General features: G+C 37.9%; 1 protein-coding gene across 4 annotated transcripts in view; it reads left to right on the plus strand.

The window, feature by feature from the left end:
* Positions 1-27,687, plus strand: part of Exoc6b (exocyst complex component 6B) — a 437,176-nt gene that overhangs the window by 50,943 nt on the left and 358,546 nt on the right. For 3 of the 4 annotated variants that reach the window (XM_040738232.1, XM_040738230.1, XM_040738231.1), the window contains exons 2-6: positions 8,998-9,163; positions 14,202-14,249; positions 16,069-16,159; positions 16,264-16,309; positions 22,980-23,184. In XM_040738232.1, the coding sequence (XP_040594166.1) occupies positions 8,998-9,163; positions 14,202-14,249; positions 16,069-16,159; positions 16,264-16,309; positions 22,980-23,184 (556 nt within the window). The remainder of the gene's footprint in view (positions 1-8,997; positions 9,164-14,201; positions 14,250-16,068; positions 16,160-16,263; positions 16,310-22,979; positions 23,185-27,687) is intronic. The other variant, XM_040738233.1, reaches the window with a different exon arrangement.

The following is a 27,687-nucleotide window of genomic DNA, read 5'->3' on the forward strand; positions in this document are numbered from 1 at the left end:
ATTACACCAATAGAAACCCTAACTAAGGGAGGGGTCCCTACAACATGAGGAATTGTATTAAAGGGTCACAGCATTAGGAAGCTTGAGAACACCCTTGTAATGGTGAGTCTTTCCATACTGGTTAATATAATGTACAGACTGCATCATGGACATTCCCAGAGACTTGTCTCCTAGGTGACACTAGACAAGTTGACAGATCAACAATATTAACTATCACAGGCTTTGTGCTCAGCTTAGATTTCATTAATTACAATATGCTTCTCCAGGTACTGATGATGATATGCAATGGTTTATTTTCTCTTGTACCCACAGCATCCAAACTGTAATACTGAAGTTTGAATACAATCAATAGACATACTGAAGTAAGAAGAAGGGATATAAACTTCTTTTGACCTCTTGTAGTTCTCTTTCAACATCATACTCAAATTGTTTTTCCACTTTATTTTTAACTTTTGGAATAAACAAAAAATACTAATGATGCTTTTATGGAGTTTAATGAGAAGAAAATGTTTGAGGGATAAAACCATGACAAGTTAAAAAAGATATACAAAAAAGAAAAGACCAGAATAACTTTGGATTTTTTTTTTTTTTGGATAATCAAAACCAAAATCCCAAACTAAAATGCTTAGTTCTTTGGGTCTTAATTTCCCTTTGGTCTTAAGAAATCTCAGCAGATATGTTTGGTTTCTTGCATTATTCTTGCACCCACCTCTGAAATAAGGGTAAATCCACATGCATTGTGGATTTTCCATGTAGATGGTAGAATCTTTCCACTTCCAGGCCCTGTGAAAGTACCTGGAGATAAAAATGGGTAAAACAGTCTTTGCCCAAGGGGAAACTAATGTTCTGGTATGAGTTGATTGATAACTGAACAGTCCATCAGAACATAGTTTAATAAATTTTGTGAGGGCAGTAGTTGCAAATGAGGTGGGCATGAAAGGCTCTGAGTGATTAGAGATGGTTCCTCAGAAGAAGTTAGGTGTGAGCTCTGGTTCTAAGAGTGGATGAGATTTACTTTGAAATGGAAGAAAAGGGGAAGGTTAGTTGAGGCTGGAGACCTGAGTCCTTATAAAGCAGTGAATACTGATAGTTTGTTGTCTGTCTTTTTGATTTGCCTGCTACCTTTGAAAACTGCACAACATTCTATCATTTAGGATACTTTAGATACAAATAGCAGAATATAGAGGGAAAGTGGCTTAAATAATTGGAAATTTACTGATATGTAGAGTATCTAGAGACAACTGTTGGGAATTTCTCCACAGTACAGGACTCTGGTATTTTTCACTTTTTCCCTTTATAAACCCAGGTTAGTGGCACACTTTCCTCTTTTTTTTAGGGTAGTTGCTTCACTTGCCTATAAGTGTCTTATTTTCACAGGGCAGTGTTTACGGTAAGAAAACAACCTCTTTCCTGCATCCTCCAGGGAGCATAACTTTACACTCCCCCACTTTGGCCTTTGCCTAACAGATTTCCCTTCTCCTTGGTGAGAATGGTATCACACACCCTTATGTTAACTGATCACTGACAAGGTAACTTAAGTGTGTTTGTTTACCTCTTGTGATAGGATAGGAAGGTGAAACACCAGAGTTGGCACTCCTCAAACCAAAAAAGGCAATAGTTGCTATGTAGATGCAGCTAATCCACAACTGACATATCCTGCAATGGAATTCTTCACTCCAATTTCTCTGCCTGCCTGCCTGCCTGTCTTTCCTTCCTTTCCCTTTCCCCCTCCCTCCTCCCTCCCTCCCTCCCCCTCCCTCCCTCCCTCTCTCTCTTTCTCTCTGTCTCTGTCTCTCTGTCTCTGTGTCTGTCTCTGTCTCCCTCCCTCCCTCTCCCTCTCCCCCCTCTCCCTCTCCCTCTCCCCCCTCCCTCTCCCTCTCCCTCTCCCCCTCCCTCTCCCTCTCCCTCTCCCCCTCCCTCTCCCTCTCCCTCTCCCCCTCTCCCTCTCCCTCTCCCCCCTCTCCCTCTCCCTCTCCCCCCTTTCCCTTTCCCTCTCCCTCTCCCCCCTCTCCCTCTCCCTCTCCCTCTAAGACTGTGTTTTTCTTCGTAGCCCTGGATGTCCAAGAACTTGCTCTGTAGTCCAAGGCTGGCCTCAAACTTACAGAAATCTGCCTCTGGATTGCTGAGGTTAAAGGCATGCACTTTTATAGTCCAATCCCATTCTACCTTCTCAACAAGGTCTTCCTTTTTAGCCCTGGATGACCTCAGCCTCCCGAGTGTAGAGATTATGAGCGTGTATCACCCTAAGTGGCTACTTCCTTGTTTTGGAAAAAACAGATTGAGGCTAATTTTGGCTTCATGCAAGACATAAAAATTCTGTAATAGTTTAGTGTAGGAGAATGGTAAATATTTGTTGAATTCAAATTTTAAGTGGTACTTTCATCAGTTAAAAATTTAAAATGTGCTTTTGAAATCTAGGTGGGAGAGGGATAAAGAATCACTATGTACAGCAGGATGTACAAACATGCTTTTGTCAAATCCTTTGGTTTATTAGGGAGGTTTTGGAAATCACACTCTTTAGGTTTCCATTTCACTTGAGTCAAACCTTGGGCTATCAAAATTGGTGTTAATTTCTAAGCATTTCTTCTTGTTTACTTTTTGTAGTATTAGAAAATTCTTGTAATGACATAGGTAAGAAACTACATGATTTTCCATTGTCTTGCTTAACTTTTATGTATGTATCTTGTATCAGAAGCACAGAGAAGTACAATAATATCTCAGAGTCTACCTTTTTAAGATTCTGCCTTATATTTTTTCGGAGTGGGGAGAATAAGGTCTCAGGTAGTCCTGAATGGCCTCAAACTTTCTATGTAACTGGATGGTCTTGAAATCCTGATCATTCTCCTGTGTTTGCCTCCCTAGTGTTGGTGTAATTGGCATGTCCCACCAATCTCAGCTTTAGCAGTTCTTGGGCTTTCTGTATGCAAGGCTCCACTCTACCAGTTGAGCTACATCCCCCTTCCTTGGACCTAGAGACTTGATCAAATGTAGGTTTTAGATTTTTCAGCAGTCTGTTTTATTTGGTTATATCAAATTCATGTTTTAAGGAGTATTAGAAATTTGTCATCACTAGATGGCAGTCTTTCTCCACTTTAAGTCATTTGTTCAGAAGAGAAAATACTGCTATACTTATTTAAGAACAGTGCTGACTACCAGTATAAAGTTAACTTAGTAGATCTCTAACTTTTCCAGTGTTTAATAATTATTTTTGCCTTTTATATCTGATAGGTCTGTTATTTATTGATGTCTTATGCTGAAATATATTTGAAATGCCTAGTCAGTGTGAACTATAAGGTCTGTTCCCGTTTGCTTTTTGTTGTGGTAGAGCAATTTGTAATTAAAGACACAAAATGCAAGTGAGTTTTCACCTGTTTTATAGCCACATGGAAACTATGTATCCTTTCAGTTGCACATACACAAAGAATTAACACACAATCTGGTAGTTGTGGATCCTGTAAATTTCCACAAAATGCAAAATATAGGGTTCTCTAAATAGTGTCTACTTTCATTCATTTAGATATGAGTGTTTTAGATTTGAATTCTACTTTTTTTTTTTTTTAAGATATTGTCCTGGCTGCCTTAGTACTTACTACTAACTGCCTCAACTTCCTGAGTATTACAAGCCTGGGTATTCCACCCCAAACAATTGTTACTTTAATTTTTAAACTTTCTACTCTGAGGGCTCACTGTAAACCTTTAAAGTTAGTCAACATCATAATTGAAGACAGTGTTATAATCATAAAGATCTAAATAGAAACTCTGTGGCACTGATAAGGAGATTATTAAAACTACCACCTGCTGACTATCCTCAAAATGTTTGCTCTTTCTCATTATGTGCCCGAATTAATGCTCAGCGAGTACTTCAGGGAAATTATATTGACTGCTGTTTCCTATTTTGTAAATGAGAAAGCTCTGAAGGTCAGAGAGATTAATTGAATTGGCCAAAGATGTAGCTAATTACAGTGTTAAGACCAAGGCCCTACAATCAGTCAGCTAAAATCCATGTTTCTTACTTTGGTTTTGTTTTTAAATAGGAAATCCAGGGAGGTATTATTTATCTAAATAAATCTAAGTTCTAAATTTCTTTCCTTTTCTTATCCTTCTTTGAGTAGGCTTTACATAGTTTAGGGAGGCCTCACATTATTTAATTAGACTTGCCTTGGATTCCTCATCCTCCTGCCTCCACTTCCTAATTGCTGGGATTATGTTCTACCATACCTGGCTCCTGAATTTCTGAATGTTGGAACTTTTTTCCCCCTCAAGTTTGTCATTTATCTTTTGGGAGAATGAGTGAAAATTTTTCCTGGCATAACCTAAGATAGAAGTTATTACTGAGATGGAGTATACTGAAAATGAAACCAAAAAAATGGTATAATACAAGCCTATATCTTTAAGCTTGAGAATTTTCAGTAATCCTCCTCACCCCAGTTTCCCACATAACAAGGAATATGAGTATCTTTACTTAGAAGATTCCTTTCCTTTCCTTTGAAAGGGGAAAAGTTAAGCTTGAAACTTGTTGAAACATCAGTGGTAGGTTCTGTTGTTGTATATTCTGCATAGCTCTTGCCATAAAATCACCCACTTAGAGGGCTTTTTATAATTTCTTTTTTCATTCTTTTCTTTCCAAGGAAGGGGAGTCTTGATTGCTGTGTTTTTATTAAAGTCAGTGTTGAGAATTTTAACTGGGATTGTGGTGTGTGAGTGTGTGTGTGTGTGTGTGTGTGTGTGTGTGTGTGTGTGTGTGTGTGTGTGTGTGTGTGTGTGTGTTTTAGGTAGTGGAACTGACATGCTGAGAAAAGTGAGCTTTCTTATTCACAGGATAAGTGCCTGATGATCCTGTACCACACATCACTCCAGACTCAGAAAGCATGGCCAGTGAGCAAATATATGTTTGGTGAAGGAGTATCAGGGATCAGAGATAATTTTTGGCTTGTTCTAGTCAGTGTATATTATCTCATCGGATTGGTGAATGGGGAAGACTATGTTTTTGTCCTTGAGTATGTAATCTAGTTCAGGTGGATTATGTAAGAATCAGAATAAATCATGGGTGGTAGTGATAATGAAATTATTTAAGGACATAAAGATAAGCATTGATTAGCTCAAGAATATAAAATCCTTGAGACAGAGATAGGCTTAAAAATAAAGTCATTGCTGGGGGCCTGGACAGATGACTCAGCAGTTAAGAGCAGTTAGTATTCTTGCAGAGTTCCTTGGTTTGGTTCCCAGCACCCACTTGGTGACTCACAATTATTCACAGGCATGCACAAGGTACACACACTCAGGTAAAGTACTCATACACATAAAATAAAATCAATCTTAAAAAAAAGTCATTGTAACTTTATCATAGACACTGGAGGGTGTGTCAACGATTGGAATTGGAGAGAAAACCTGGGTTATGTGTGGTCATATCCATGATAGAGATACAGATTTTTTCTTCTTTGTAAAGGGAAGCGATGATGGCTATTCTTGGTTGTCATCTTGACTACATTTGGAATGAACTAAAACTCAAATGGCTGGGCACAACTGCGAGGAATTTTTTTCCCTCCCTCCCTCCCTCCCTCCCTCCCACCCTCCCTCCCTCCCTCCCTCCCTCCCTCCCTCCCTCCCTCTCTCTCTCTCTGCTTCCCTTCTTCCTTTTGGGTTTTATTGACACGGTTTCTCTGTATAGCCCTGGCTTTCCTGGAATTAGCTCTGTAGACAAGGCTAGCCTTGAACTTTCAGAAATTTGCCTGCCTCTGCCTTCCTGAGTGCTGAGATTAATGGTGGATTCTACCACACCTGGTGAGGGCATTTTTTTCTTAATTAAATCATTTGAAGTGGGAAGATCCACTTCTAATCCAGATCTTTGAGGTGGGATGATACACCTTTAATCTGGGCCTTAAATCTGCCACACTATCAGCTGGCAGCCTATATAAAGGGCATGGAAGAAAGAAGTTCTCCCTCTTTTCCTGGTTGCTCTTGCTCTTGGTGCAAGCCCATTCCTTTACTGGCATAAGAGCCTGCTTCTTTGGAAATCCAGCATATATTGAAGACCAGCTGAGACATTCAGTCTTGGACCTTGTATTCATAGGTAGCCATTATTGGATTATCTGGACCATATCCTGGAGGCCATTATAATAAATTCCATATATATTATATAATATATAATATAATAAATTCTATATATATTTAATTCTCCTCTCTTCCTTCTCTCTCTCTTCATTCTTTAAATTCTGTTCCTCTAGAGAACCCTGATTAATACAGAAGCCTTTGGAGAGACTTAAGCTGGGGTAATGTCTGAAGTATTGCTTTAAAGAGATTGTTTTAACTGCTCTGTGGAGTATGTACTTGGTGTGGGTGGGAATGGGTAATACATACTGGGATTTTGGAGGCTGTTGAATTTCTCTGGTGTGACTAAATTATATCTTTGGATAAAGATTTAAGTAGAAATGGTGGATGTGTTCAATTCTAAAACATGTTTTGGAGGTTGAGTAGTAATTTCATGGAGGAGAGTATGGTCAGACACTTGAGAAATGATTATAGATACTTGACTTGCATAATTGAATAAGTGTCATTAATTGTAGTGGTGTGTGTGTGTGTGTGTGTGTGTGTGTGTGTGTGTGTGTGTGTGTGTGTGTGTGTGTATTGGGGATCCTGGAAGGAACTGGTTTGGGAATGGAAATGGGTCAGTAAATATTCCCTCCCCACTACATTTGGATTGCGTAACTCCTTGCCACACTGTCACTGCTCCTCTCCTCTGCTGTGGGTGCCATGCAGCCTCATCTACCGACATGAGGCTCAAGGTTCGGTGGGTGGCTGTGGCTTAACCCATTGGCCTCGCCCTCCACCTGGCTCTGGGCACTTCTGCTGTTTGCCAGCTTGGTGGCTAGCCTCTCTCAGTCCCTCTCTGTTCCCTCTGCCACTGCCTCTTTCTCCTCGTGGCTGGCAGTGAGCAGGGCTTCAGCAAGGAAGGGGGTCCATGGTAGAATACAGAGGCAATATAAGGTTGTACAAAAAACAGAAAAAGAAAAAGAAACCAGAGCGGTGACAGTGGCCTGTCCTGTACCTGGGCTCCACAGTCACCAAAACCAAAGATAGAGTGGAACCTTCTTGTTCTGACTGATGGTAACTGTCCTATAACCAGGCTCTACTAGATGGAGTCTCTCCAGTGTCCTTGGGACCCCCTGGCCTGGAGGAAGTTAGCGTGTCCTCCTGACCTCCAGTGGCCTCCAGATTGTGTCTGGACACCAGAGGAGAATAAGACAAACACTATACAGAGACACACTCAGACTCACCCATTGGTGGAGAACAAACTGGGTTCCCCTGGGGACACTCTATATTGGGCTGGGAGTCCCCAGGGATTCCAGCTAGTGCACCTAATGCACTGAATGTAAGGGTCCAGAAGATGCTGAAGGAAAACCCTAGACTAAAATAGTATGTAAGAGCAAAGATCATTTATTTACCATCATATGTGGGGTTGTTCAACTGTACAAGTGGAGCATGCAGACTCCTTTTAAGCACAGCTAAGGGAATTTTAGGGACAGTTAGATAATCTCAAACATAATTGATTAACTAAGCAGCAGTTACATTAATACACTTTTAATTGGCTGAGGTTTTATCTTTGGATGTAGTTAGGTAAATTTCAAGGGCATTGCAGGAACTGTCCTTGAGACATTGTGGAACTGACTCAGACTTTGTTTGTGAGCTCTCTCTTTTCCCTAAATGTAATTTGTTGATAAATGGCCCTTTGTTGGTTGAGACACTTGTTTGTCCCTTTTAGAGCACTGAAAACTAAATGCAATTGTAAAAGTGGGGAAGTTTAAACCCTTCATTTTGTTAGGATGGATAGCAGAAAAACTAGATGGTAGCTGGGAGTGGATGTGTAGTTCAGGTCAAATTTTTTGTGACCTTTATACAGATATGAGAATAATCTGGTAGAGAGGGAAAAATACATGATGTTGAACAGGTCCCTTCTCCAAAGGGTTTCTTTGTGTAATCTTGGCTGTCCTGGAACTTGCTCTGTAGACCAGGCTGACCTAGAATTAGCAGATAAGCTGTCTGTGGAGGAAAGATAGAAAAGGAAGTATGGATGTAAGCAGGTTGGCTGATTTTCATGAGGGAAGAGGAAATAGTTAAGAGTATTCCCCTCCATCCTTTCTGAGAAGTATATAGAGTGGTAGCTGAGCAGGAGGAGTGAGCATAGAGGCAGGAGAAAGTAAGGTTCCCACACTGAGATTTTGGAGAATACAAAGTGATTTTGTTTTTGAGGTACTAATCACTACTTGGGTTGGTCATTCCTAATTTTAAAATTTCAAGTATGAAATGCTCATAAGAATCATGACAGTTGTCATAAGTGGAAAATGTCCCGTTGGCCTCTTGTGTGTGACCTGTTGTAGTCAAAACACTAATTCACTATGACACTGAATGGATTTACCTTCAGGCTATAAATTATATATGAAAACATAATAAATTGTCTGTTCAGATTTGAGTCTTATAGACCAGATAACTCATACAAATATTCCCACAATTCCTCCAATCAGAAACATTTCTGTTTTCATGCATTTTGACAAGGGATATTCCATATCCAGTAGGTTTTTGTAGTGGTGTTCAGTGACTCTTAGATTGTTGCTATTTAGTTACATTGAATCCAGCCAGGCTGGATGTGTGATTTTTAGTAATCTTCAGCTTCTTGGTGTAGAGTCATGGGATGACTGGATAGTTGAATTTACTGAAATTGAATTCTAGATCAGCTAAATGGAGAAAGGGATAGCTGTAATTCAAGTCTTTTACTTTGTGTTGATAGTCCTATAGTGTGTCAAGTGTTTTTAAGTGAACTAGGAAGCAACTTTTTTGGATTTTCCCAGGACAAAACAAAACCAAGACTCCTTTAACATGGGGCAATGTAGATACAGTTAGTAGTTTTTGCATCCTGAGTATTCTAGTTTCTACAGAAGTTTCTTCTGGGTTTGTAATTCTCTTATCAGAAGTTGTAATCTTCATGCCATTTTCTCTTTAAAGGTCTGTCTATGATGGTGAGGAACATGGACGATTCATGGAGAAGTTAGAATCTCGCATCCGCAATCATGACCGAGAAATTGAGAAAATGTGCAACTTTCACTACCAGGGCTTTGTGGACTCTATTACTGAGCTGCTGAAAGTACGGGGGGAAGCCCAGAAACTCAAAGTAAGGAGATGTTGCTGGACTTTTGCTCCTCTGTCCTTTTCTGAGGTTCTGATTAGTTCTGTTTGAAAGAATAGAGGCTGTACTGAATGGGATGTTGTTTGCTTTATTTTCATGGGGTACATTCTGTTAGCTCCCTCTGTTATAATGTAGAATTGAACTGAAGATACATGGACAGCCTGGCCAAAATCACAAAGTTGATATGAAGTGATCATACTAAACAAAGTACATGTACAGTTTAGATATGATCACATTTTCCTGGTTTAAAAGCCCACATAGCTCACTTTTGTTAGGTTAGAGAGAACACAGTCCAGCATCCTTAGTATAAACCTTCAGGTGCTGTCCATCTGGCTCTGCTGTTTCTTCACTCTCATCTCTTGACTTCTATTATTATAGAAGAGAGATAGGCTCTTCCTATGTGTCTTAACCTGGTCTCAAACTGATGATCTTCCTTCCCCAGCGTCCCTAGTGCTGGGATTACAGGTGTGTCTCATTGTACCTGGTGTGTAGTAAAGATTTTTATGAAATAAGGAAAGGAATTTATACCAAAACCCACATAAATAAGATTATGGCTTTTTGGCTGTAAAGTACTCTTTTAAGTTAATTTAATTGGGATAACTACACGTGAATTGGAACCAGTGATCAGTGACGGCTTGTTTCAAGAGACTACTCTTGAAGCCACCAGCTGTTTTGCTGGATGAAAACCTCCTCCCTGGAGTGAGAGCACTGCCATACTTACTTGAAAGGTCAAGGTGGAAAGTCCTGTGGTGGCTGTGGAGTGCTGCCTACAGGGTGAAGATTCATGTTCAGGAAGGAGCCTGCTCACAGAAAATCCTTCTCTTAGACATGTGACTTTGCTGAAGACCAGTCTCCTAAATTTCTGTTATATTAAACAGTTTACATTTTTGACATTTTCTGGAAACCTCATCTGTTCTGTCAATAATTATAGTTTTATTTCTTCTTCCTAGTCTTATGCTTTTGTTTTTCTTGTTGGAATATGAATTAGAATCCTTAATAAGATTTTTTTCTGCATGGGGTTAACTTCACAGTGAGTATAAAATTCATCTCAAAGAATATATTTCTAAAAAAAAAGAAAACCCCAAGGAACAGTTTTACCGAAAGGCTCAGCAAGCTTTAGATACAAAATACAGTCTAAAACTGCAGTACTTTAAAAAAAATCATTTGACTGTAAAACATGACTTAAATGGATATTAAATCATTAAACTTTGCAACTTATTTAATGTGTTAGTATCTAAATATAGAAATATTAATTTTTTTGATATAGGTATTATACCATTTCTAGCTGTGGGATATTATATAACATACATAGAATGCAATATATTATGTAAAATATCATTACTTTTATAAAAGTGTCCAACATTCTGAAGTCTCAAACACATTGGATCCTAAGATTTGTACAATAGAATTCATCTATCTTGAGGATATTGTACATGCCATTAACTAATTTTCTCTTTTCTATACTTTTTGGATGCTTCCCCCATTCTAGATATAACAAGTCTTTTGGTTTGTGGCTAATGTGCTGTTTGTCCTCACTCAGCCCTCACATCTATCACAATCTTGATTATTCTTTTTCCGTGTTTCACAGTTCTTGTGTATTGTAAACTTCTGTCACAGATTCTTGGGATCCTGTTCCACAGTAGGCCAAGGGATATAAACGATGTAGAATATGCTTTAGGCCAGATAGTATGGGATATTGCTTGGAATCTCACCAATGGCCAACCTTAATTGGTGATTGATACTCACCTTTATCCTATTTTCTCCTCTACTTTATTTGGCTCAAGTTGCAAATCCCTTCAGATTGGTCAGAATGCCTTTGAAGGAATACCTGACTGCATTTTTCAAGTTTGTTGTTTGGCTACTTCAGACTCTAATCAGTTACTCTGGAGGTTGGGAATAATGTCTAGCTATACACCTGGTAAGCTCTGCTCTAGGGGACCTGTTTGACCTAGGTGAAGAATCTTTGAGAGTCTTTACTTGAGAAAAGAATTTTGAAGTGGAAAGTTTAAGTGTTAACCACTTACAACACTAAATTAATACAATGACATTGCACTTTCCGTGATGCCATTATTTTGTGTATATTTTATGTATATATATATACATAAGTGTGTATGTAAATGCACTGCCATCTTTGTTTTTGAATTAGAAATATCTTCCTAGACAGTTGATATAGCCTCTTTTAATTGTAGAGTACTGAACAGTTATTAGCTAGAATTAAAAATAAACATTATCTTTCTTACCAGTAACATAGATTAGGCTTCTATAGATATGTTTTTGACGATGGTTTGCATGAAACCAGTTTAGTGTAGATGGATCAGCATTTCTAACAAAACTTGAAACTAAGCAGAATAGAATTGAATAGGAAATAAAAGTGTAGTAAAGATAAACCTTGTTTCTTGAAAATTATGAGTGTCTCTGTGTATATGACTTTATTTCTGTTTCTGTGTCTCTGCATTCATGTGTCTATGTATGTGTCTCTATGTGCCTCTCTGTGTGTGTTTCTTTCTGTGTATATGTCTATATCTCCATGACTCTATGTATGTGTCTGTATTCCTAAGTCTTAATGTGAAATGTGTGTCTGTCAGTTTGAGGTTAGAAACATTGATAATTGATGCAGTGAACAAGACTATTATAGTATGAACAATATTGATAAATGTAGTTGTACTGGGGGTTTTAATTTTGGGAGACCTCTAGAATAAGATAAAAACATCCAATTTATTATTTAATAAGTACTTTTGAAGGTGATAGTGCTGTCATTCACTGTAACCATACCACTTTTATTTACATGCTTGAAAGCCTTCTCTAACTTTGAGCTGAATCCTATTTTCTGGTTATAGGCATTTATTAGGAGCAACTGTTCTTCTAGATCTTCAAGATATTTGAGGCAGCCATTGTTAAAGTGTGGGGTGTAGTGTACAGGGTCCAGGTATAGTTTGTAGTGCCTTTTATCTATGGAATCAAATAACTTCATTTGTTTTTCATGTAATATATACTTGGCTCCTAAAACTTGTTTACATTTAGTCATGCTTCATGACACGTGACATCTGAATGTCATTCTCATCATTTGATCTGCTTCTTTTTTAGAGTGGGCACGGCAACTCTTGCTTGTAGGCTAAATCCAGCTTGCCTCCTGTTGTTGTGAATAAAGTTTTATTGGAACCTAGACACACCAGCACATACCATTTTATTAATGGCTGCATTTCTGTCCATGTTGATTAGTTGCTGCAGATACTTTGTGACCTGAAAAACTGAAAATATTTGCCATTTTACTATAGTGGAAACAGATTGCTAGCCCCTGTTTGAGGTAATGCTTCAGTTAATGCCCTAGATTTGCATTTGGCAGCTACATTCTATCTTGCCTCTCACTGAGCTCACAGTCTTTTGGTTAATGGTGTTTTTCACATATGGTGCTCTTGGGAAAATAATAAAGAGGTAATGTGAATATTTATTGCCCATTTTTCTCAGATTTTATAAAATCTTTTTCTGGAGAGGTCAGATTTTATTTTGACTTTGAAAGTAGGGGTATATACTCAAATATGCTGTGGACTCTATTATCCAGGTATGGTGTATAATTTAAGGTAAAAATAAGAGAAATGTGCTTTTTGAATAATTAGTTTCTGGAGATGATGTTGAATCAAATAAGGTTGGAAAACATTCCATATTATGTCCCTTTCCTGAACATTTATAGTTTTGTTATTTTCCCCTCCTTGTGTGTATGTGTGCAATGCATGTGTGCCCATGTGTTAATAACTCCAGCTAATATTTCTTGATGCTCTAAGGGACATGATAAGAATACTGGGTTAAGCAGTTTGATGCCTGAGAGGCCAGCAGGGGACTGATCCAGACTCCATGAATGTAGTGTCAGTGAGGAGGCCTCAGAAATCTCTTGGACCTTGGGTAGTTGATCAGTGTTTACCATGGCCTATGAATGAACTTTGGGAGCCCATTCCACATAGAGGGATGCTCTCTCAGCCTGGACACATGGGGAAGGGCCTACGTCCTGCCCTGGATGAAATGACAGACTCTGGAGATCCCCCCAAGGAGGGCCTCACCCTCCCTGGGGAATGATATGGGGATTGGGTAGGGGGCTGGAGAGGGGCTGTTGGAGGGACAAAGGAGGAGGGATGGGAGAGGGAGCTGGGATTAATATGGGAAGCATCACGTTTCTAATTTAAATAAAAACATATTGAGGAAAAAAAAGAATACTGGGTTAAAGAATGCAGTAAAAGGATAAGGAGCAGAAATCACTAGTGAAAGCCTAGATAGTCTCTATTTAAGAAGTTTAGAAGTTAATATTGTCCATGTTTTGATAATGTCTGAGATGATACAGAAATTACTATTCTAAAATATATTTTTATATTAGTGGAAACATCAAAAGCAGATAATTGAAAGGTGTGTGCTTGTTCCTTTAAGTTATAAATCATAGCTCATTTAAGGCTTAGTCACATATTTTTGTCTGATGATGAGATTAATGGGAATATGGAAGTATTAGAAGCCATTATTAATGACTGTAAACTATTAAATAATTTATTTTGTAGAATTAAGATAATAATTAGTATAAACTTGACTTGCTTCACAAAGTTGAAATTATACCTAGCCTTTTCAGGAATATATTGTGAATTAAGAAATGTCTGTGTTAACATTTTTTTCCTAAACATTGTACAGATGGTAAAGCTCCTTGGATTATTTTCCATTTTTTTCTTTCTTCCTTTTTTCCCCCTCTTTCTCTCCAAAGTTACAATATGATATTGGGACACCGTAGTATCTTACTTTGGAATATTCTATCTAAACCAAACATGTCTTTTGACCAGCTTTCTTTTTCCTTTTGCAAAAGGTCATGAGGATGCCTAGTAGAAAAGTTGATTAAGAGTTTAACTTGCAGAGATTGCAGCTGTATCCCTACGTGCTAGAATATAGAAGTTATCTAGAGATACCCCAGTCTTCTCATACTAAATTTTGATCTTTATTCAACTATTGTCCAAGTGTTTGTTTTTTATGATTTTAAACTGTCTTCTCTCCACAGAACCAAGTGACGGATACTAATAGAAAACTGCAGCATGAGGGCAAGGAAGTAAGGCCAGTTTCCTTTTGACAAAGTTTTTTTCTGTTTTGTGCTGCTCTCTTAGATTACTGTTTTTCACTTTGTGGCTTATAAGAATATAAGCAATGTGTTGGAATTGTTACTTCTTGTAATGTTTACCTGAATAAAATAGACACCTGAATACATGCAGAAACCACAGGGTGCAATTAAATAAAATGCAGCCTCTCTTGTCCATATTTGCTGGAATGTTTCTCCTCCATCTTCACCTGCCTCAGACCTCTTCTCTTTTTGTTCTCTCTCTCTCTCTTTCTGTGAGGTTCTCATGTAACTTAAGCCTTCTTTGAACTGATCCTTCTGCCTTCATTTTTCCAATGTTGTGATTGCTGGCATATGCCACCATACCTGGCTTATATTACTTTCCTTCCTTCCTTCCTTCCTTCCTTCCTTCCTTCCTTCCTTCCTTCCTTCCTTCCTTCCTTCCCTTCCTCCCTCCCTCCCTCCCTCCCTCCTTTCTTCCTTCCTTCCTCTCTCCCTCCTTACTTCTTTTTGTTATAATCAATTTATTTAATTCATGTCTGATAATATACCAAATATCTGTATTTTTCCATACAAGGTATTACTATGTTGCTTAGGCTAGCTTAGAGCTCCCTCTGTAGTCTAGGCTAGTCTTGAACTTAAAACGATTCTCCTGTCTCAGTCTCCAGAGTCTTGGGATTACAGGCATACACCCCACCTAGCTTATATATTACCTACTAAGATTGTTCCTGAGAACCTTATTGGAAATTGCAGTTTCACCTTCATTTCCTGAATTCTTTTGCTTTTCCTCATTTTTTTCTCTATTGTGTTATCATACTTTTGGTATACATTTTTTTTTACTTATGTAGTTGTTTTTGTTTGTCTCCCTTCATTAAAATTAACTCCATATGGTTAGGGAGATTTTACTTATTTTATTCATTATTGCACCTCTTCCATCTTTTTAAACAGCAACTGTAGTAAAGTGAATGCTCAACAGAATGTCTTTTAAAAAAGAACCATTAATTCTGTTAATTGACAAACATTATTTAAACTTTTACAATTTATACTTTTACATCCATTTATTTATTTGTTCCAAAGCCAAGACTGTTATTTCCACTATTTTATTGATGGAGAAACGAGAACTGATCATCTGAAATTTATATACTGATCAACAAAGCTGAGCTCAAAGTCACCCTTTTCTGACTTGAAGTACATTCCTCTTCTGTGTCATTCACCTTTCTTCTCTTTATTCTTTTCATGCATCTAAGAAATATAATTTTTGGGGTATTATGTGGGATGAATCCTATAAATAGATATGCAGATTTTTTAATTTCACAGTTTATATTTTACAGAAATAGTTTATTACATTGTGAGATGACTATGAGAAGTGGGTAAATTAATCTCCAGTAAACTAGATCTTGTATAAAAGTTGTGTCTTCTAAATATGGAACTTGTTTGTTAAAGTTGGAACTTAGTTGAGGATTAGAAGGACTACCTTCCTCCAGGAGTCCAGCACTCACAAGAAAATGTGAATCATGGACTCTTTGTAGGGTTTGGAGAAAATAGGCAAATGTTTGTTTTTTCCTGGATAGCCTTTGTGCTTAAGGGTTCATTGTACATAGCCCTTTTTAGATGTGTGTGCAGGGTGGGAGAAAGTAGGACGCCATGTAGGAGTAGTTCACTGATCGAAGAAGGAAGCTCCTTAGCTTGCATTGTAGGTCTTACTAGGAAACAGGGATTCTTGGATGAATTGGATGCAGAGTAGGAAAATGTAACTGAAAACTTTTTATTTACAGTTCTTGGCATAATTCTATTTTTTTCCCCTTTTGCCAAGCTGGTAATAGCAATGGAAGAGCTGAAGCAGTGTCGACTACAACAGAGAAATATTTCTGCCACTGTTGATAAGTTAATGCTGTGTCTTCCAGGTGAGGAACTGGGATTGGAGTAGGATTCTTGATGCAATTCCTTAGCTGAGTTAGTTGTTTATTTTGTTTAAATGATGCTTGTGTGACCTGTTTTCTCTTTCAAGTCCTAGAGATGTACAGCAAACTGAGGGACCAGATGAAAACCAAAAGGTAAGATTTTTTTTATTGAGCAGTTTTTATTATCTAAAATTTCTTTAATTTATAATACTTAAAAGAGAGATTTGTTTTCTTATTCATTTATATGTATGTGTGTATATGTCTGTGTGCTTGCTATGTACATGTGGGTGTCCACAGAGACCAGAAAAAAGGCATTGAATCCCCTGGACCTGGAGTTACAGGCATTTGTGTGTTATGTGATGTGGATGTTGGAGTATGAATGTGGGTCCTTTGTGAGAGCAACAAGTGCTCTGAACCACTGCTCTATCTCTCTGGTGCTCTGCTTGCAACTTAGCTGTCTTCAGTCTTTAATTTCTGTAACCTCATCAGATTTGAGGATTATAAGCCTATTAATTTTTTTTCTCTTTTGGAGATAAAAGATTGTCATTGTGTGTTACCATGTGTGGCTTGATCTTGCTATTTGACTTTCATTCTAATTTATTATCCATTTGTCCTTACTATTATTTGTTCTTTCTCTGTGGATCTGCTTTCTACTCAATCAATTAACTAGATTTTAGGATTCTATTGTATCTTCACTAATGCTTTATAATCTATACCTCTTTATTTCTTTAAAGTGATTGCTTGTAAGTTTACAATAATCCTCTTTAACTTACAGTGAATCTTCAAAAAATTATGGCAAATCACACATAACCAAAGGCTATTGTAATAGTAACGCTTATTTAAATGGAATTAAAGGTGTGGACCACCAACACTGCTGGCCTCTATGGCTAACTAGTGTGGCTAGCTTTGCACTCTGATCTTTAGGTGAGATTTTATTTATTAGATCATAAACAAAATATCACCATATCTTATGGCAAAAATGCAAGTGTATTATAGCACTATGCCATATTCTGAAATAAGAGCAATGGCAACAATAACACCTAGGAATGGAGAGTAAGCAGAGGTATAATTTAAAAATTTTAATTGATAAATAATAATTACATGCTAAATATGGGGTACAGCGAGACAGTTTAATGTATACAACAGGTAGTGAGTAAATATGTCAGGCATTTCCATTTAAATAGTTATAGACATCCCAGTGGAAAACGTTACCTTGTTTATATCCTGATTGAAAACAAAACAAAAAAAAAAAGAACCTACCTTTGGAGGACTCAGTGGGTAGAATGTTTGTTGCACATTTGATGACCTGAATTCCATACCCAGAATTCATGTAAAGGGGGAAGGAGAGAGCTGATACCTCAAAATTGTCCCCTGACCTCCACACATGCACTTCCACCACATCGAAATACAATAAGAAATTAAAAAATTAAAAACAAAACATTGTTTTTTAAAGATAGGCTTTCACTATTCCAAGCTGGCCTTGAACTTTTGTGTAACTGAGGATGCCCTTGAACTTCGTCAGAACCTCATGCCTTTTCGTCTTGAGTGCTGTTTATCACTCTGCTTGAGTTATGTTGCTGGGGATGTAATTCAGGCAACTTTGTGCAGGCTAGAAAAGCACTGTAGTCCCTGAGCTGCGGGCCATAGCTCTCCACTGGTTTTTGATGTTTCCTTCTCATGACTTTATATTTCTCTTTTAAGTACATACACATGGATCTAATTGCTGTTTTCATGTATTTGCTATATTGCTACTTCTTGAGTCTACTTTTGAACTAAATTTGTTTTTCTGGTTATAGGTCAAAATAATTTTTGAGTGGATAATGGACATTATAATACTATGTTGATGAGTGTCTGGAGTTTGGCTTTTTTTTCTTTTGGTGTTGGACTTTATTTTGGGAAGTAGTGATTTGCAGGCCTGATCTCTTCAGACCCCATATTAAAGCCCTGCTACGTCTATCTATGATAGCCCATGTCTTTAATTCCAGCACTCAGGAAGCTGATAGGCAGGTGGATCTCTGTGAGTTTGAGGCTAGTCTTGTCTTTGTAGTGAGTTCCAGGCCTGCTGAGATGCATAGTGAGACACTCTCCAACACTAAAATCAAAGGGTCTGCTAGGCCAAGTGCAGTCAGTTTTACAGAATATTTAATCTGGTCTGGATGGAGCAGTGGTACCTATGAGCTTTGCCATTTGAATGTTTGGGGTTAGGGCATTTCTTTGCATTTTTGACCTCCCTGAATTGTTTATCTTATACCTCCCTGTTAGTCTGTCCTTTTGTCCCCCCTCCCACTTCTGTCCTCCATTCCTTCTCTTCCCTTTTCCCCACTTCACATACCTTGGTCTACTACTCAACAAAGACTCTTGGGAAGCCCTCTGCAGGTTTCTCCTCCCTTGCCCCCTCCCTTCCGTACAATCTTTTTGGCTTACTATTTGATGCCTTACGTCAGCAAATCTTCAGGCTCTGTGAGTGTTTTTCCTGAGTGTGTCCATGATGGAGAGACCACCTTCAGGTAGATAGCCCACCTTGTTTGTTCTCTTCTTTTGGAGTTCTGTTAGCAGCTGCCTGCTGTTCAATGACTGAAAACAGTTGTTTTAGGTATTAGTCAGGATCTACTTGTTTATAAAGTGGTATGTCTTGTCTATTTCTTGTTAAGCATTCATGACTAGATGATTGGTTATTTCTCTTTGAGCTGTAAATATTGAATATACTGTCAGGTTTTATGTTTCCTAAAGAGTCTGTAGCATATATCTTTATTAATAATGTTCTCCTTTTATGAAAGGAACTACTGTTTTTTCTGTGGTGAAATCTTATATTTCATATTTTATTGTTATGAATGAGAAGAAAAAAATTTATAGGTTGGTTAATTTTGATTTACATTCAGGAACCTAAAAACAACCTGAAGCAGCCTCCTTTAATGATAATATTCAACCACTTTATTTCTATTAAGCAATCTCCTATAGCAGTGTTCTCAAGTTGGGGGTCGTGACTCCCAGGGGTCTCAAATGACCTTTTCACAAGGATCACCTAAGATCATTGGAAATCACAGATATTTACAATTCATAACAGTAGCAAAATTAGAGTTATGAAGTGACAATGAAAATAATTTTATGGTTGGGAATCACCACAATATGAGGGACTGTATTAAAGGGTTTCAACATTAGGAAAGTTGAGAATCATTGCCCTTTAGGCAGATGAATTAGAGCAATTGGCTTTCACTGTGATCTTCTTACCTCTGTCTTCTGATAGGTGGGTGTTACCACACCAGGCCTCAATTTATTTTTATATTTTTAAAGATTTTTTCAAAACAATTTTTTTGTTTATGTATTTATGTGTTTATGAGTTTGATTTTTGAAACATACAAGAGAAGACATAAAAGGGAATAAACTAGTTTCTGGTCTTTGCGTTTGTGGTGCTGAGTGTGTTGAGGCAAGAAGAGCTGAAGTATCTGCTGCGAAGAGACTATGTCCAAACTGGGTCACTGTGTCTGTTTCATCAGAAGAAAAATATTGTCAATATTTTGCTGTCTAAAGAAAAAGCACTATGATTCTCTCCTTTGTATGTTTGTTCCTAGTTCTTTCAACTTTTATGTCTATGACTTATATATTTGCTGACATATGTCTATACCTATTTATTAATAAATAGTGCATGTCTACATATTTGTACTTTTTTTTTTTTTTTGGCTTGGGGGTACAGGATTTGACCTGTAACTTACTGTGTAATCCAGGCCTTGAAACTCATGGTGAGGCTCCTGCTTCAGCCTCTCAAGTGCTGTGATTACAGGTGAGGGCCACCATGTCTGGCTTGCATGTATACTTTACAAATGTTGTGATTGTATTTGTAAGGTCTGTTTGTTTTTAAATTAGTACCATCCAGGAAACATTTATGGAAAGGCTCTGAGCTCATATCTTTGCTTCAAAAACCTATTAGTACATTGTTCTGAGGTAGAGAACTAAAGAGAACCAGTGCTGTCCTTGATTTAGGCAAAAGCCTGAAAAGTCCAATGTCCTGTTTTTTTCTTTTTCTTCCTTCCTCCCTCCCTCTCTCTCCTCTCCCTCTCTCCCTGCTCCCCTTCCCTCCCTCCCTCCCTGCCTCCCTCCCTGCTTTCCTACTTGCCTGCCTGCCTGCAGTATTTCATGTGAATAAAGCCAGACAGAAAAATGCCACATATTTTCTGTTATATATGTACTCCAGACTTAAATATTATGTGTGTGTCACTTATTTCTTATTTAATACCCAGGCTACTTTGTTTTATTTTCTAATGTAAATTGGTCTGTAATTCAAGAGGCATATATATTTTTATCCACTAAAGTTTCTTTTGAAGTCATGAAAGTAGAAAGAATACCCTGAGATGGGATGAGAAGATACAAAATGTAGAGGTGAGTGAAGGAGAGAAAGGAGAGCAGTGTGACACATGATATGAGAGTAGGAAGTTGAATAGTTGAAGTTTGGAGGAGAGACAGGAACAACATGGAAAGGAGTTGGATAAGAGTGAAGTTAATGGCATTGTAGGAAAATGCCATAAAATGAAACTTACAACTATATTTTGACTTAAAAAGAATAAAGAGGCAATAAGAAACGTGTAAAAAAATTAATGTATATACAGGATATTAGTAAAAACATTTTTTTCTTTTTGAAACACAGTCTCACTATGTAATCAATGAATGGCTTGGAACTCTATGTAAATCAGTCTGCCCGTGATTTCACAGAGATGGTCCTGCCTCTGCCTTCTGGTATTAAGGGCATGTGCCATAACTCTCCTCTCTTCTCCCCTCCTCTTTCATCCCCATTGCCCCCCCCCCCGACCTGTCTGCCTGCAGTATTTCATTATGTAGTCCAGGCTGGCCCCAAACTTGTGCCAATTTTCTACGTCTGTCTTTTGAGTGCTATAATTATAGCTAAGTGCCCCCATGCCAGTTTCTACGTGTATAACTTTTTGGAGACTGATTGTTGTATAGCCTAGGCTTTCTTTGAACCCTTGACCTTCCTGCCCCTGTCTCCCAAAAAATAGTTGTTTTTAGTTGATTTATGAATCTTAGTATTTTCCTTCTTATGTCCATGTAAGAATGAGTCTATATTAAACAGACATACTTTGCATAATAATTTTATTAGCATTATATAATAAATACATATGACATAGTAGTAGGAGGTGACTGAGGGAGGAGGAAGGGATATAAACAGTGAGGAGGGAGAAACAAAAAGGTAATGAAGGAATAGAAAGAAAGCAAACCATGTTTTCTCTTATGCGCAGAATCTAGATTTAACTATACACAGCCTCCTTTCCTATACAAATGCCATGAAAGCCAAAGGAGATTGTTTGAGGGGAGGATGATGATTAGTAAAGGGGAGGAGGAAGGAGGGAGGAAGGTACTGGGGAACTAAATTTGAGCAAGATGCAATGAAAAAGTATGAAAACTTGTTATGAAACCTATTTTATACACTAAAAAATCAATACAAAGAAACTTTAAAATACTGATTTCAGTGTATTTGAGGTTTCTCTGTACAGTTTCTCTTCAGCCTATTTGTGTCTTTAGAGTATGTTTCTTGTAGACAGAATATGATTGTACTTTTTAAAATTCTACTTTGGGTGTTTGCTTTTTAGTTGGAGTTTATAGTCCTTTCATATTTTATGTAGTTATTGATAGGGTTGGACTTTTCTGTTTCAGAGTATTTCCAGTCTTCTTTGTTCCTGTTCCTCCTTTCTGCCTTCCTTGGCTTTAAATATGTTAGAATGTACAATTTTATTCTGTTGATTTTGAAAATATTAATTCATTTTACATTTATTTAGTTTATATGTTTGAACATTTTGCCTGCATGTATATACATACACCATGTGACTGAAGTGGCCAGAAGAGGGTGTAAGATTCCTTGGAACTGTAGTTGTGGATGGTTGTGTTACCTTATGATTGCTGGCAACTGAATCCTGGTCCTCTGCAAGAGCATCTAATGCTTTTGACCACTGCTCCATCTTTCCATCCCCTTTAAAAATATTTTTGATTTGCTTTCATGGAGTTTGCTCTATAGATTATAATATACATCTCAGTTTATTACTGTTTGCTTTAAAGTCTTTACCTATACAAATCTGATATATATAAACTGTTAGCTTTAAGGAGCTCATTTTCTTCTTTCCTCTTCTTGTATTCTGTTGATGTTTATGATATATTTTATGAATCCAATTGTGTGTTGTTAAATTATTACTTTAAAATATTCTCAAAGAAATTAAGAAATATAAAAATCTTGATTTTTTTCATTTTAGCATATATTTATTTCCTTTATCACTTTATATACTTTCCAATCTTTGTTCCAAATGTCTAATCACCAGGCCCAGGGGAGCTGCAGGTGTGAAGTAACAGAAGTGTCTCAGGCAAGGACAGTAGTAACACTTCTGTGGAGCAGTTCCATTAATTTCCCTAAAATCCTGAAATGATTGTTTTGGATTGATTTGCACACTTTGTCATACACATTTGTGCATGCACACAACACACACATGTGCATGATTTCTTAATCTCTTCTCTCTGATTTCATTAGAAGTCTAGCTTGGGGTATTTCATTTTATAGAGTATTTTGACATTGAGATAATTAAAAATTATATATGATTAATTTTATTGGTATTCATATTTACAAATTCTTTGGACAGATTTTTGGATGTTACTAGTCTTTAAAGCATATATTAATTTTTAATAGGTAAGAAGTTTTCATTAAAACACTACATTGGATTTGTCTTAATGTACAATGAAAGCTAACTGAGGTTCAGATTTTTTTCTGAATAATATATTTGTCCTGCTAAGTAACACTAATATCAGCTAAGGTGGTTGGTTTCTTTTGTAGGCACTATCCTGCGCTCAAGACTCTGGAGCATCTGGAACACACCTATCTGCCTCAAGTGAGCCACTATCGATTCTGTAAGGTGATGGTGGACAACATCCCCAAGCTTCGGGAGGAGATAAAGGATGTTTCTATGTCTGATCTCAAAGATTTTCTGGAGAGCATTCGCAAGCATTCAGACAAAATTGGAGAGACTGCCATGAAGCAAGTAGGTCCTTGGTTTGTGACAGATTTGCCCTTGACTTTGCAAGTATTTGCTTATAGACGGATTTCTTCTTGCCAAATGTCTTAATTTCCTCTTCTCATTTTAGGAAAGTTCCTTCATAAATGAAAATGTTATTATCTTAACAGAGTGATGAGCTGTGTTGTTAACTCTTTGGCTGTTGAGCAAACAGTGACTGATTGTGATGGTTTATGTTAAAGTCTGGAGAGAATTCAGTTTACAAAACAAACATTTCCTTTGACTTTGTATAGCAAAGTCCAGAGTCTTTTAAAGATTTCCTTTTAGTTAACAATATAAATTCTGTTACATGTGCCTTTGGTTGATTATTTACCTCATTTTCTTTAAATAATATTAATAGAATCATTTCATTGATCAGAGACCTTACTTTAAGAACTGTAACTACTGGAGACAAACAAACTGGAAGGTGTCATGCCATGTGTAAATATTTCAATATTGATGGGTGTTAGTGACAGAAAGGTCTGTTGGGGATTGTGGGTTACGATTGCAGAAAGGGAAATATTGACAGCTCATAAATTCAGGAAATGTGTTATGAATATTTCTTTTCTTTAAATATCTTCATCTCCAAGTCCTTAATACCAGGAGAAATGCCTTTTGTCATTGTGTCTGAATGAACAATAATGATTTGCAGTAACAATTCCTCTTGAAATTTAAGTCACATTGATGTTATAAAGATGCTTCAGCATACTTGATGATTGAGGCTGCAATAATAAATAGATTTTAATTATTTATGGAATGTGTTTTATGGTTTTGTAAACAAGTGTTCTCAAGTAGATTTGTATTATATTGAGGGGAACAAGGCTCACTAGATTACACTTGGAAGTACTATTGTAGGGTTCAACTAACATTAATAGCCTTGTTTCAAATATCTGTTTGATACTATAGAAGAGATTTGGTAATTATTTTTTCATAAGGCATGCTCTTTAAAATCTCCTTTTAAATTTTATTGGTGTTATGCTTTAAAAAGTGCAAGTGTAGGCTCCAGTTCCTGTCCCAGGCTCTTGAGTGCTGCAGCTGTAAGCCTGTGCCACCAGTCCTTAGTGCTGGACTTAAAGGCACATGTTACTACACCCTGTTGGAATCTGGCTTTTTAAAGGTGTCTTTTTCTAAGTCTCCCTCTGTTAGAAGCTGAAAGAGAGTTCTGCTTTAAATATTATCACTTCATTTAATTTAAGGTTAGTTGTTCTCATTCTTTTTTTTTTTGCATTATGATTTACATTTTTTATGTACATATATTGGTTTTTTTTTGTTTACGTTAGAAACAAGCTTGTTTCACATGTCAATCCCAGCTCCCTCTCCCTCCCCTCCTCCCCTGCACTCCCCACCAGGTCTCCCAGTCCCCCACTCTGATCCCCAGGGAAGGTGAGGCTCTCCATGGGGAGTATCCATAGTCTGTCATTTCATCCAGAGCAGGGCCTAGGCCCTCCCTCAAGAGTCCAGGCTGAGAAAGCATCCTTCATTGTGGGATGGGCACTCAAAGTCTATTTGTATGCCAGGGATAAATACTACCCAAGGCCCCATAGGCCTCCTCACTGATACCCACATTCAGGGGGTCTGGGTCAGTCCCATGCTTTCCACATAGTCATCAGTCTGGGGTCAAAGAGCTCCCCCTTGTTCAGGTCGACTGTTTCTGTGGGTTAAACCAGCCCAGTCTTAACTCATTTGCTCATCAGTTCTCATTCTTTAGTTACTGAAGGAATGAATACCCAGGGAAGGAAAGAGACTTGCTCAAATGCAAGCAACTTGTCAATGGGCAGACCCTGTAGTAGAAATCAGATAACCTTGGAGTGGATATGTTAACTATGATACCCAGCCTTTGTAAACTAGTAAACTGTTAGCTGGCATATTTTTATTCAGCAGAGGAATATTGAAGAAATCTTTTATGAATTCAAGAACAAACTTTTATGAATTCAGTACTTTTAATTAACTATAAAAAACTTTCATATTAGGAATGCCCTTTAGTACATGAACTGCTATCAGGTGTGTTGTACATGTATACTCGTGCTTGCTTGTGTGGGTATTCTTTGAATAAGATACTTCAGGGTTTTTTTGGGGGGGGGAGTTATTGTTTGCTTTGTGTTTTGAGATAAACTGATTTTTAGTGTATAGACCAGTCTGGCCTCAAACTCAGAGATCCAAGCCTTCCAAGTGCTTGGATTAAAGGTTTGTGCCACTACAATCAACTCGGAATGTATTTTTAAATACTTTTTTCTGTTAGAATATGAATAATTGATTTCTTCAAGGCACCTATCATATTATTGTCTAGCTCATTTAAGAGCTCTTCCTCTCCTCTCAAGATTCCCTTTCTAGTTTCATGGCATGTACACATGCATGCTGTCTACATAGGCGCATATAGGATTTCATGTTTAAATTGTACATTAAAAATGTTGTATTTGTCTTTCTGGATCTGATTTATTTCATTTAATGTCATGATGTTACTTTATTCATGGCTGCATAAAATTCCATTGTGTATATTTATCACATTTTTCTTTATTCATTTTTTGGTATTAGGTTGGCTACATTTCTTGGTTGTTGTGAGTAGAATATTAGTAAATATTTACATGCAGATAGATGTCTTATGTTGAATGCTGATACAGAGTCCTTTAGTTATATAGCTAGATATGTATGGTTGGGTCATATGGTAGTTCATCTTTAATATTTTGAGGGCCCTCCATTCTGAGGGCACAGTGATCATACAGGTTCATAATTCCACTGCTAGCTATCTATCTATCTATCTATCTATCTATCTATCTATCTATCTATCTATCTAATTTAAGTTAGAAACAAGCTTGTTTCACATATCATTCCCAGCTCCCTCCCCTCCTCCCCTGCCACTTGTGTTTTGTAAGGGTTTCCCTTCCCCATATCCTCACCAGCATTAGTTATTATTTTCTTCTTGGCAGCCATTCTGACTAGGTGAGAGAGAACCATAAAGCATTTACCTTCCTTCCTTCCTTCCTTCCTTCCTTCCTTCCTTCCTTCCTTCCTTCCTTCCTTCCTTCCTTCCTTCCTCCTTCCCTTCCTCCCTCCCTTCCTGTTTTTGAGACAGAGTTTTTTTTTTTTTCTACATAGCCCTGGTTGTCCTGGAACTCACTGTAGACCAGGCTGCCCTCAAACTAAAAGAGATTTGCCTGCCTCTGCCTCTCAAGTGCTGGGATACTCAGCACCAGGCTTGGATAATTTACATTCTTTTTTAAAATGTTTTTATTTAAATTAGAAGCATGCATGCTTCAAATGTCAATCCCAGCTCCCTCTCCCACCCTTCCTCCCTTGTCCCTCCACCAGCCCCCCCCACCAGCCCAATCATTCCCCAGGGAGGGTGAGGCCCTCCTTGGGGGGATCTCCAGAGTCTGTCATTTCATCCAGGGCAGGACGTAGGCCCTTTCCCCTGTGTCCAGGCTGAGAGAGCATCCTTCCATGTGGAATGGGCTCCCAAAGTTCATTTGTATGTTATGGTTAACACTAATCTACTACCTAAGGCCCCAGAGATTTCTGAGGCCTCCTCACATGGAGTCTGGATCAGTCCCCTGTTGGCCTCTTAGCCATCAGTCTGGGGTTCAAGAGCTCCCCCTTGTCCAGTCAGCTGTGTTTGTGGGTTTCACCAGCATGGTCTTGACCCCTTTGCTCATCACTCCTCCATCTCTGTCACTGGGTTCCAGGGGGTCATTTCAGTGTTTAGCTGTAAGTATCTGCCTCTGTTTCCATCAGTCACTGGATGAAGGTTCTAGGATGGCATATAAGGTAGTCATCAACCTTATCATCAGGTAGGAGCTATTAATGTAGTCTCTCCATTATTACTTAGTTTCCCAGTTGGTATTATCTTTATAGATCTCTTGAAATCTCATTAGTGTCAACTCTCTCCTCAAAGCTATAATGACTCCAACTATTATGATATCTCTCATCCTGGTCTCCTCTATTCTTACCCCGACTCAACCTTCCTGCTCCCTCATGTCTTCTTCTACCCTCCTCTTATCCCCTTCTCTTTTTCCTGTGGTCAGTTTTTGAGAAGGTTCCATGTGGCACTGAGAAGAAGGTATATTCTTTTGTGTTTGAATGGAATGTTCTATAGATGTCTGTCAAGCCCAATTGGGTCATAACTTCTATTAGTTCCTTTGTTTCCTTGTTAAGTTTCTGTCTGGTAGTCCTGTCTAGTGGTGAGAGTGGGGTGTTGAAGTCTCCCACTATAGTGTGTGAGGTTTTATGTGTGGTTTGAGTTTTAGTAATGTTTCTTTTACAAATGTGGATGCCTTTGTATTTGGGGCATAGATGTTCAGAATCGAGACTTCATCTTGGCGGATTTTTTCCTGTGATGAATATGAAATGACCTCCTTCATCTCTTTTGATTGATTTCAGTTTAAAGTCTAGTTTGTTAGATATTAGGATTGCTACCCCTGCTTGTTTCTTGGGACCATTTGATTGGAAAATCTTTTCCCAACCCTTATCTCTGAAGTAACATCTGTCTTTGATGGT

Source organism: Mesocricetus auratus, unplaced genomic scaffold, assembly GCF_017639785.1.
Source record: "Mesocricetus auratus isolate SY011 unplaced genomic scaffold, BCM_Maur_2.0 Super-Scaffold_100676, whole genome shotgun sequence".
In the NCBI taxonomy this organism is placed as follows: domain Eukaryota; kingdom Metazoa; phylum Chordata; class Mammalia; order Rodentia; family Cricetidae; genus Mesocricetus; species Mesocricetus auratus.